The following is an 11,786-nucleotide window of genomic DNA, read 5'->3' as shown; positions in this document are numbered from 1 at the left end:
TCTCTCTCTCACACACACACAGACCTCTGTTATTTGCTCACTCCAGAAGATCCTCTGATCTGACTACCAGAGGCCCAGATAAAATATCCAGTTTGAAATCACAGCATGGCTTCCCCCTCATTCCACAGCTATTCCAAAGCAATGCTGCCTTTGCATTGGATGTGCTACAAATTACAGTTAATCTGGATCAAAAGGGAACAAAACCCCTCCCCAAAACTAAGGAAAGGTCATGCTATTTTAACACAACACCACCGCGATAAACTGCCTCAGGGCTAAAATGCAGAGGAACACTGCAATAAAAGAAATGCATTTCTCTTAATCTTGACTGCTTCCACATTTAATGTTTTGCTTGTACAATGCAGATAACTCCACAGTTCTTGGCTTCCTGCGGAGGTTAATGCAAGCCAGTCTTCTCCTAAGAGAGCTTCACTTTCCAACAAGTTGGAGATCCTTTTCAGGAAGAGACTAGATAAACTAGAGATCCAGTTTCCTATACAGCTCCTCACTTCAATTCACTGACTTCCACCGGTTACTTTTGAATTAAGGCTTCAACCAAGTGTGTAGTACCACATTTTTAATGGATAGATGCCACTTTCTATTCACATGGTCCTGCGTCAGTTGTCTTCATGGGCAAAATAGTATCTGATTGGGGGCCCTGGCAAGTCTTCGTCACCGTCTGTTTCTGGAGCAAAGGACACCGTGAGGTCCACATACTTCTTATCCACTGATGGTTTCACAAGTTTCTGCATCCTGCAAGACAGGAATCGAGAACTGTGAAGCAAAAAAGCATGGGGGGGGGGGAAGGGCCAACCTTCCCCGAATCCCTAGGTGTGTATTTTGTAACTTGCAAGAGGTCCATTATAAACATACAGCTCGCCTTGATCAGGTAAGGCTTCCAACCACGAGAGACCATGTGAAGTAACTAAAATTTGACAGGTAATGAAAGAAGTCAGCGGAGAAATCAGTTTCAAATAAACAATTTCAGGACTTTATGAAAACATCCCACCTCCGTTTCAGAGGAAAGCCGTGTCGGACTGCAGCAGAACAACTAATTTGGAGTCCAGTAGCCCCTTAGAGAACAACAAAACTTTTGGGTTATAAGCATTTGAGAGTCAAAGCAGTGACTCTCGAAAATTTATAATCCAAAAATCTTGTTGGTCTGGTCTCTGAGGGGCTAGTGGATTCAAATCTAATTATTACACCTCAGTGTTTCCTTATTTCATGACTATGTGGAGACAATTCAATTCAGCGTATTTTCAAAAAGGCCAAAATCACACTGAACACACAGGAGGCTGGATCCCGTGGAGCTTTTCTGTTATCAGTGGGATTTCCCTCTGGTGCCAGCTGCCTTCTGGAGGGAAGCCCCACCATTCACATTCCCCTCCCCCTTCCTTGGGGACTCCATTTTGCGCATGCCTCACACCCAACTGGTCATTTCTATGGAAGACAGGCAAGGGCGGGAGGCAGAAGCAAAAAACACCAGAGATGCCAAAATGCCACAAAACAGCACGGCCAAGCTTCCAAATACACAAACGCACACACCACCGCCATTACGGGGACAACAGCATCTGATGATCCTTTTAGGTGGTCTAAGCCATTTGATATTCTCATGAGGCCACTTCCACACAGGGCCAAGAGAGAAGGGCTAAGTGGGCAGGATTCCAGGGTCTGCCCCTCCCGCCCCCCCGGTCACACAGCAGGGCAACTTCTGTGATTTGGATTCCGAGGGAGTTTGTCTTGGGTGTGGGGACACAACAGGACTGCTTGTCTAGGGGCCAGTGGGGGATCAAGGCAGCAGCCCTTCTTCCAGATTCCCAACCCTGCAACAGTGGGTGTTATAATTTCAGACTTACCTGGCGTTGTAATAAAGAGCCCCAGTGTTCTTATACCTTTTACTTAAAAAAAAATGCATTCTCTTTCCAATGATTTAGCCAACGCCTATGGATTTCAGTTTTACTTAGAAGCTGAAATTCACAAATTTGAAATGTGGGTTCAGGACGGCCCCTGGCCACAACAGAAGGCCTCTGCTGTCAGCAGCACATCCTGCGTCCTGTTGCTCTGTCGGCTGCATCTGATTTGCCTCACTCATCCACGGTTGGATTACTGCAACGTGCTCTACCTGGGGCAGTCCTTGAAGACAACCTGGAAACTACAACTGGTCCAGAATGCAGGAGCCCGACTGCCAGTCTGTTTCCAAGTTCATTTCAAGGTGCTGGTTATGACCTTTAGAGCCCTTCTCAACCTGGGATCCACATATCTGAGGTATTGTCTCCTTCCACATGTCCCTGTGCAGTGCACCAGCTATGGTCACCAGAGGCAGCCCACTACTGGGGTGGCCTGTCCGTCTGACATTGTCCAGAGCCCCCCGGGCCCTTTCCGGTTGTCGTTCCAGCTCTGGGAAGGGGCTCCCTGCCCTTCCTTGGTGATCTTCAGGAGGCACCACAAGGCCTGCCTGTTGCTGGGGCTTTTGAGGGGGTTTGAATGGCAGGCATCTTTGAAGGGGGGAGAGATGTGGGGTTTGTTATTTTATTTTTGGTTTTAAACTGAAAGTGTATTTATTATTGTAAGCCACCTTGAACTATGAGGAAAGGCAAGATATAAATGTTTTAATAAATAAATAATAAACTCATGAGCAAAGATGCTGTATGCCACTCTCTGCTTAAACAGAGAGCTGCCTTTATGCTCCAGGAGGACAACAGGGCCTTTTGCCAAACCTTCAGGCCCGCGGGGGTTCTGTGGGGTTTATACTCACGTCAGCTTCAATCTTTTCACATGCCCAGGCATGACAGGGACATACAGCATTTTAACTCCTTGAACCACCATGGTGGGCTCAATCCCGTATTTCTCCTGAAACACACAAATGCAACAATAATATTTTGTCCTGCTCTACCAGAAAGGCACATGACAAAGCCGATTACGGGCTGAACAGGACAACAAAAACCAAATATTTTATCCAAACAAATGTATTTATACCGTTTTGTACAGCAAAGCAGAAAATGTGCTTTTAAAAAATTTACATTTCCCATTTGCGTGTGTTCTTTTAACACTTTAGTTGTCATGAATCTGAACAACAGGACTGCATGGAACCTGAAACGTGGTAAACAGTCATGCAAACACTATACCACAGTACAATCAGAGAAGTCAAGAAAATCCTATTTTCCAAAACACTTTCTATGGCATATTTAAAACAGATGCCTTACTTTGACGGCATTTATGAAGTCCGAGAGTGTGAAATCGTCTTTCCCATAAATTGTCCATCTATCCCAGATTGTAAATGATATCCCATTTCTGTCACAGAACACAGATGAAAGCATGAGATTTATTGATGTAACACAGTTTCCAATAGTTTGCGACTAGCAGTCATCAAAGTTAGAACTGCAGATGACGCTTCCCTGTTTAACCCTGCATTCCTGGGGGGCAGCGGCTTCCGGATGGCTGCCAAAGGACAGCACCTCAGTTAACCAGCTAATCAGGGACATGCAATACCGCTTTGGAGCTCACAGGATTACGGTGAGGGTTCTCCTTAATCTGCTACAAGATGGCTGGATCAGGACAGGTTACAAGATGAGGGGACAACAGAAGAAATTAATATTGTATTTTAAAGCGTTCGGGGTTATTGTATATCTAATTCTAAAACAAATGGAAGAGCGTGGATCAAAAAATCCAGAGTGGGGCCAGAGACAGAGTGGGAGGAGGTGACAAGCCTGGGGAAAGTTCCATGTCTGCAGAAAAATATGAAATGTAAAATCATACATTGGGTTTAGAAAAAACTCAGATATCACTGAAGCAATGTCTGCTTCTTTAAGAAAAAGTATGCTACTGAGATCTCACAAGATTACAACCCATAACACACATTGTTTTGGGGGGGGGGGGGGGGGGGGTAGAGAGAGACAGAATAAAGAAAGATAATATATATAACTGACAAGATGGTAAAGCTGGAAGGTGCGGGGACAAAAAAAATCTACGAACGGAAAGCTGAAAGTGGGGGAGAGAAACAGAAAAAGGGGGGCAAGTGAAGGACGGCAGAAGCTGCCAGAAGAATAAATGCAAAAAGGTACGTTGGTTTCTGGGAGAGAAGGAAAGGGGAGAAGCAGGAGGCACTGCCAGTGGATGGTGAGAAGGAGACTTTGGATTTTAGGAGTAATTAGGAGCACATCCCATTCTTTCATTTTGTTTGCCCTATTTACCTTATAGCTGTTTTTCTCACTTCAGCTGTTTCTGCAAAGACAATTACTGGAATGGCCAAGTTGAAAAAACAGTTCTTATATGCTTGGAAAGGGTAACCACCCACAACTTTGATCAATTCCAAAGCAACCTATGAAGAAAAATGTGATTATTCACTGCGAGAAAGAACACTGATATACCCTGTAAGTTAACAGAGAGCAAAATGAACCGCAGCATTACCTGATCTGTACAACAGGCACCACAGATCACAAACTACTTTGGGGAAGGAACAGGAAACAATTTGTATCTCAGCCTAACAAATGTATTTTTCTCCTTCAAGTCATACACAATTATGAGGTAATGAAGTGATCCTCAGACAGTTAAAACTATCTGCAGTTTCCATGCTGTGACTACAGAAAGTGACTGAGCTGCCAGGCAGGGGGCAGACCCGGAGGCCCGTTGACCCCTGACGAAGACCCCCGTGACAGACTCACGGGGCCACCAGGCTTCCTGGGCTAGAGCTCTCACCCTCACAGGCATGAGGGCAACCTCGCCTACACAAGGGCAAAAGCGAAATGGAAGGGAGGTCTCTGGCCTGTGACGTTTCTATGCAGCAGTTATTCAGGGAGCTATATTGGAGCAGTCCAGGTGCATGGCCCTCACAACTCGTTCAATGTTCAGCAACTGAGATGTTTTAAAACTTCTCTCCCCATAATACATCTTAACACGACCTGGCGGGGGGGAGGGCCTTCTGCCACCTCTGCCCTGGGTTTGCTTGCTTCCCCCCAATAGTCACACCTGCCTTGTGGCGACCCCTGGTGGGATTTCCTCAGTTTGCCATGGCCTGCCGCTGCGTGGTGACCCTCGTCTTCCCTGGGGGTCTCCCACCCAAATGCCAACGCCGGCTGATCCTGCCCCGCTTCCAAGATCAGGCTAGCCTGGGCTACGCAGGTCAGGGCACCTCGCTCTGCTTCCAACAAGACTGACAATGGGGCCGCCTCCTTGTCTCCTGGCGAGTCAGGCTTTTGAAGGACAGGAACGTTTCTGGCCTGATCACAGGGATTAGGGCTGGCCAAGACGCACCTGTTCTTGCACAAATGCAAAAACAAAAGAGTACCTTGACTGACTCACCAAGCCAGCAACAGCAGCTGTCGAGGTTGCGATGGCAGGGATGATCTTCCCAGCAATCCGCTTGGTTTTCAGCCGGTCTGCTGGTTCAATGTTATACATTCTGGCTCGCAGATTAGACGCAGCTGTTATATAATCTATGTGCCCATTACTGTCATCGTCCTTTTCAAAGGCAAGTTCCTTCATTTGCAAGTCATCTGCTCAGACACAAAACCACTACTCAGAATTCTTGGTTATTTAGCTGTATTTACTACAGATGTTTCATTTAGCCAGCTGGAAAGATGTAAGATGCTTACTGCCCAAGTCCTCTTGCACTGGGGAATCTTTACGATGTATTGGGACAAGGGACTTCAGGCAGGGTAGTGCCAGTGATGCACTTAGCATCATGCTGGTGCGAGGACTGGTTCAGGAAGCTGTACTGGCAAAGGGATAGGGACTGGGGGCTGTACCACTGCGATCTGTCTCTTTCATAAGTATGCGCCTACCCTGCGGAAGTTGCACAGTGTCGTGTTTAAATGCTTATGCTTCGTTATCAGGTTTGTTTCAGCTCTGGTTCCAGATAGAATCATAGAATGTTAGAGTTGGAAGGGACCTTGCAGGTCATCTAGTCCAACCCCCTGCACTCTGCAGGAGCAGAGCCGAAAGAGAGCCCTACAACATACCCGAAAGATGGTCATCCAGCCTCCACTTGAAAACGTCCAGCGAAGGAGCCTCCACCACCTCCAGAGGCAGACTGTTCCACTGCTCAACCACTCTTACAAGTTAGGAAGTTTCTCCTGATATTTAGCCGGTATCGACTCCCTTGCAATTTCTACCCATGACATCTAGTCTTGCAATCCGGAGCAAGAGAGAATATACCTGCTCCATCTTCTACATGACAGCCCTTCAGATACTTGGAAGACTGCAATCGTGTCCCCTCTAATAAGCCTTCTCTTTCCCAGGCTAAACAGACCCAACTCTTTCAGCCTTTCCTCATAAGACTTGGATTCCAACCCTCTCTATAGTTTCTATAATCCAAACCCTACTGCACTGTCTACTGGATGCCTCATCCTTCCTCTCCACTGATGAGGAGAAACCCTCATGATAATTCCCCCCCACTGACAGAGAACAACATGTGGAGGATTTAGTATGGAGTTCCAGAAGGAGCAAGAAGACAGCTGGAATTTTCAAAAACACGACACGTGACCGAAGAGAAATCATGGGCCTCTGAAGCGCAAGGCAGCCATTCCCCTGCTGCTGTTTGCTTCCTCCCCCCGGCAGGCGGCAGAGAGGGCTGTCGTGGGCCGTGCTGCTCTTCTCTTCACCCTCCTCCTGCTCTCCCTTCGAATCTAACGAAGGGCCTCGACATCTACTCACTTCTGGTCGCTTCGTTGGCGAAGATGGCATTCTCCAGCTGAAGGACAGCATTCCTCTCGTCCTCACTGCTGACTGGGATGGGATCCGGCTTCCTCAGTGTTTCATCTGTTTGCACCACCTGCAACCATTAGCAGGAAACGGAGGAAATGCTGCTGCTGCTGCTGCAGGAGCCCTCCTCTCTCTCTCTCTCTCTCTCTCTCTCTGCTTTCCTCGCACACTTCATCTAAGGGGGCAGCCCTGCACACTGCATAACCATCGAGACCAGCTTACTAGGCACAACTCAAGAGACTAAGCAAAGAGCAGGGCCCTTCCTAGATTTGCATGGGTATTCAACGCACTGGAGTCTGTGGTTCCAATTACCTGTAGTATTGGGTACCACGTTTAAAGCATACACCTATGCTGACTTTGAGAAACAGGCTTTCGGAGAACACTCTGCTGCAGGAAAAGCTAAACACTCCACTTCTATTGAACAACAGGACCTATACTTCACGAATAAGAACATATAGAGAGTGCCACTACTGGCTCAGAGGGATAATCCACCCAATCCACCGCCCCCGCCTAGTGGCCACCAGACCTGGAAGTCCTACCAGTGGGAGCACAGAAGCCAAAGCCTGGGTTCTCTTCACTCGTCATCGCTAACAGCTGCAAATGGGCCTCTCCTTCAAGCTACTGAGAGCAGCAGCCATCAGCTTTGTTGTTGCCGGTAGCCACAGCAGGCCCTGGGACAGGGCTGGCAAGCATTCGAAGCACGTCACTTGCATTCGTTTGCCAGGATCCAGCTTGCAACTGCCCAGCTGAGGTAGTGGCTCACCTAAGGTCCTCTAGGGCAGAAGTTAAATTCATGGGATTCCTCAATTCATAGCCATTATGATGTAATTTATGCTGGGCAACTAAGAGCCGGGCTACAGAATCTCTGCCAAAACTGTACGTGCACAGGGCAAAGTCTTCATTGATCGTGAAAGGAAAGGAAGCGAGAACAGGCACTTCCACACTGGCCAGACTTACTTTGTTAGAAGGTCGGAATTCTTGAACCTTCACCCCAGAAATTATTTTTAAAATGGTTTCTTCTGACACGTCCTGTGTTTTAGTTACAAACAACGGCACAAGTTAGACCAAAGTAGCAGAACGAAGTGAGCAAAAATCTCTTTCTCAGAAGTAAGCTCAGCAAAAGGATATTAATAAGTAAAATGGGATGAATTCAAATATAATTTTTTCTAAAAAGTTAATATCCCACAGTCCTCAATCAAGACAGGCTCCACGCAATTTACCAGTCACAAAACACTGTGTATGATTCTTTTTTTAAAATGTACATAAAAATAGACCAATAATACCACCTTAATATCAGAAAAAGTATACATTCAGCAAAATGTCTAGGTAAATAAATAAATGCATGTTATTTCAGGGTCCAAAGCAAGCTCAATGCCAGGTTGATCGATGAAGAGTGGCTATTTCATAATTCAGGTGCCTTTCCCCTGGTGAAGATGCAGTTGATCAAGATGCAGTTGATCAGTTCTACAACCAGGCTTCAAGCTGGACAGGATATCCATCTCCTCCCAGAAAGTCTGGCGTTGGCTGGCCATCATCCCTTGAGCCCCTGCCCCCAAAGCAGATGTCTGCCATAGATCTGAGCTTTTTAGATCCTGGAACTGCTTCTTTCAAAGGACTTTTTCAACAGCCTCCTTCAATATATCTGGCCCTTCCCCATTCATCCACATACTGCTCCCTGGATCCACCCCAACAATTCCCTCTGGCCTAGATTTAATAAGCCAGGATAAGCAAGGGTCACGTAGGAATGAAGGAGATCAAAGACTTCCTTCCAAGCAGTTCATTGTCAGCAAGCTGCCAATGTGTTTCTCTGTACTCTGTGTATGCTCTGATGTTTCACTATGCTCTGTATGTATTCTTATGTACCCTTGTCTTTGGGTATGCGCTTGTTTGCTTTCACTTTCCCATGTATGCCTGTTTATACGCTTAATTGCCTAGTGGCAGGAACGTCCGTATCTCTCAAGGCCGCAGGTGGTTGCTGGAGTATAGTAGTTTGGGTGATCTCATGGCGTTATCAATGAGAAGCAGCATGTTATGAGTAAGTAGGAGCGTTGCTTCCCAGGCTCAATGGCCCGCGCGGGAAGTCCTGCAATTGGGCCTCAGCTTTTTGAATTTCCTATAATCTATTGGGATCCATGCTTGTTCCTCATTCTGAACAGTGATCCTGTTATGCACCTATTGCTTCAAATAAAGAAACCTCTCTTCTGCAAGTGTGTTCTTCGTTGATGCGATGGGAGTCTGACATTCATCTATGTCAGGGGTGTCAAACCTATGGCCCATGGCTTTAATCTTTTCTCCTCCCCTCCCCTCCCCTGCCTGTCCTCACCCTTTGAAGTTGAGCTGCCAAAGTTCCCCCCTCCCTTGGCCTTGTCTTTGCCTGCTTCAGGAGGAAGCTCTCCTGGGCTTGCAAAGAAAATGCAGAATGGAGAAGCTTGCAATGCCCAGCCATTTCATGTTTACCTAGGCTCAGAGCATTTTATATTTTTAATATATTTTTAGTTTCTTGTGCTTTTTTCTTGATGCTTTGTTTTTTAAAATTGCATTGCCAAATCCCACTATTCCCCCACCTTTCCATTTCAGGCAGACCTCTTTGAAGGGGGGGAGGTTTGGGAAATGTCTAGGGTTGCCAGGTCTTACCGTTGTTGTGGCGGGGGAGTCCCGGGCCCTCTCTGGGACATCTTCAGGCGGTGGCACTGTCATTCGAGGTAAAAACATAGTTTTCCCTCGAGTGATAGAGCATCCCCCTACAACATGCCTGGCGCGATGACGTCACCTCTAAGTAACGTCATCACACCGAGCATGTTGCTGCGATCCCAGCACTTTGGGGGTGGGGTTCCCCCGGCAGCCAGATCCGGGCTGGCAGGTAAGGGGGCCGTCGAGCGGGTAAACCCCTGCCTCCCCCCCAGGGGACCTGGCAACCGTAGAGGTGTCAGTTATCAAAGACTGTTAAATCACAAGAGTTTTAAGCATGTTTGTATTTCAAGTAAAAAAATAATATCTTTGTGTTTGTCTGTATCCTTTATAGATTTTATATCTCTGCTAACTGGCATTACATTTTATGGCATGCATGGCCTGGCCTGACAAAGTCTCACTCATATCAGATCCGGCCCTTGTAACAAATGAGTTCGACACCCCCTGATTTATACCATTAGGCTTCCTATAACCAGCATTCTTCCCAACAATATTCCAATGAGATTTACAGTTCCTCCTATGACACACTCCCTCTTCTTTTGCACAGTGTTCTCAATACTTCCAGGAAGACAGAAGGGACCCTACATCATTAGAACGTAGGACACGGGCATTTGCAAGAAACCTTTCTACACCATGTCATTCATGTTGTATAGATAATAAATTTAATTCAATTTTTAAAGAATATATATAAACAATAGTTTCAGAGGGTAGCCATATTATTCTGCAGTAGATTTCGGTCCAGGAGAACCTTAGAGACCAAAAAGATTTTCATTATCAGCTTTCAAGAGTCAAAGCTCCCTTTGCCAGATACAGAAACAATATTATCATTACTATTAATCTATCATGCCTGATCTGTGTCCTCAGTGGCTCTCACATGGTAAAGACTGGCCACCTCATCAAGTGACACCTCGTGCCTACCTGGACTAAGCATCACTTTGATTCACGCAAAGGGAAAGCCATCCCCAAACAGAAAACTAAAATGGCAGTTATTTTAAGTTACTTATTGCCTACTTTTGCAAGTGCTTTATCAACATTAGTGAAGGGACAGATACAAGTTCAGATAATTTAGGCACCAAATAAGATTAACTCATCTGCAGAAAGAATGGCATGACAGAAATTCTTTAGCAAAGGGTACCACTGGGAAGAAGACAGGTATTTGACGCAGGACTCGACAAAGGGTCAATATCTGACCCAGGACTCATCTGAGGAGCCATCTCTGGATCCAGTGCTGAGTCTTGAGAAGACAGACGGCCAATCTGCTCTGAGTAGCAGAGGAAATGCTTCACCCATCTTGCTAAAGCCTGGATTCTTCTGAATTGTCATTTTCCTTCAACACTCATAAATATGTCTGAGCCCTTTCAGAACATTAACGGAAAGAAAATGAAAATGCCTGTCGTCAGACTGGAGACTTACCTTTTCTGTAAACGGAATACAGTAAATTGTTGCAAACAACTTAGCTGTACTCACTATGAAGCTATAGTGCCTAGAAGAAAAACAAAATAAATTAGATCTTTTGTACTCCATTGCAAACATTCATGCACAGTGCAAACTAAGACGATGCTCCCATTGTCTATGAATTGTACTAGCACTTTATGATATATTTTATTATTATACTGTTCTGGTTTTATTTCTTCCACCATAGGTGCTGACGGCCTATTCCCTCCATTGTTCTCTATGGTGGGAAAAAAGTAACTTTTTCCCACCATAGAGAATAATGGAGGGGATGGGGCAACCTGTTTGGGAGCCCGTAGAATTGGACCCCCTGGTTCAATGTTCCTGAAACATGGCGGGTATCTTGGGGAGAGGTTCCAGCAGCTACCCTGCAATTCTGGAGCCTCTCCCTCAAACCCCCTCCCCCTCCAGCCCCCAGAATATACCCTATGTTTTCGCCATTGACTTCAATGGCCTATAGGATATAATGGGGCCAAACTGCGGGAAGCCCCAGCAGCCCTCAGGCTGGAGCACCTGGAGCAGTCTTGGGAGGCGGATTGGCAAAAAGCAAAACCAAAAGCACAGGAGCTTGAGAGAACTCCAGGAATGGAGCCGGTTCCTCTTCCACAGCCCAAAATGCGACCCACGAAACCTGAGCTTGCTTTTTCTCATTTGCAAGTCTGGTCTCCGCACTCTTTAACGAGGCAGCCCTGAAGCTTGGGGCGGCGGGAGTTTCTTTGCACGCAGCTTGTGCGGCTGGCTGAGTGCCTCTTCTGCTTGCCCACCTCTCGCCTCTGCACCTCATCTTCTGCCAGGCATGGAGGAGCCCAGCTCACCCAGGCTTCTTGCCTCCTGCTGCCTTGGCCCTCTGGTGCACGGGTGAGTCCCCAAAGTTTGACTCTTCCTCTACAAGTCTCTGGCGCTGGAGGTATTCGCCTCCTTCCCTCCTGCCTGCTATGGCTGCATAATTG

The 11,786-nt window shown here is 46.6% G+C and overlaps 1 protein-coding gene across 3 annotated transcripts in view; it reads right to left on the bottom strand.

The window, feature by feature from the left end:
* Positions 1–258: 258 nt before the first annotated feature.
* The window catches only part of UBA6 (ubiquitin-like modifier activating enzyme 6), a 78,509-nt gene continuing 66,981 nt past the window's right edge, over positions 259–11,786 (bottom strand). For all 3 annotated transcript variants that reach the window (XM_015417181.1, XM_015417184.1, XM_015417182.1), the window contains exons 26-33: positions 10,798–10,867; positions 7,654–7,725; positions 6,649–6,766; positions 5,296–5,489; positions 4,188–4,315; positions 3,201–3,288; positions 2,753–2,847; positions 259–750 (exon numbers count right to left, since the gene is read on the bottom strand). In XM_015417181.1, the coding sequence (XP_015272667.1) occupies positions 615–750; positions 2,753–2,847; positions 3,201–3,288; positions 4,188–4,315; positions 5,296–5,489; positions 6,649–6,766; positions 7,654–7,725; positions 10,798–10,867 (901 nt within the window). In that variant the 3' untranslated portion in view covers positions 259–614. The remainder of the gene's footprint in view (positions 751–2,752; positions 2,848–3,200; positions 3,289–4,187; positions 4,316–5,295; positions 5,490–6,648; positions 6,767–7,653; positions 7,726–10,797; positions 10,868–11,786) is intronic.

Source organism: Gekko japonicus, unplaced genomic scaffold (assembly GCF_001447785.1).
Source record: "Gekko japonicus isolate JY-2015 unplaced genomic scaffold, Gekko_japonicus_V1.1 scaffold1314, whole genome shotgun sequence".
NCBI classification, from domain to species: domain Eukaryota; kingdom Metazoa; phylum Chordata; class Lepidosauria; order Squamata; family Gekkonidae; genus Gekko; species Gekko japonicus.
This window is presented reverse-complemented; position numbering and strand designations above follow the sequence as displayed.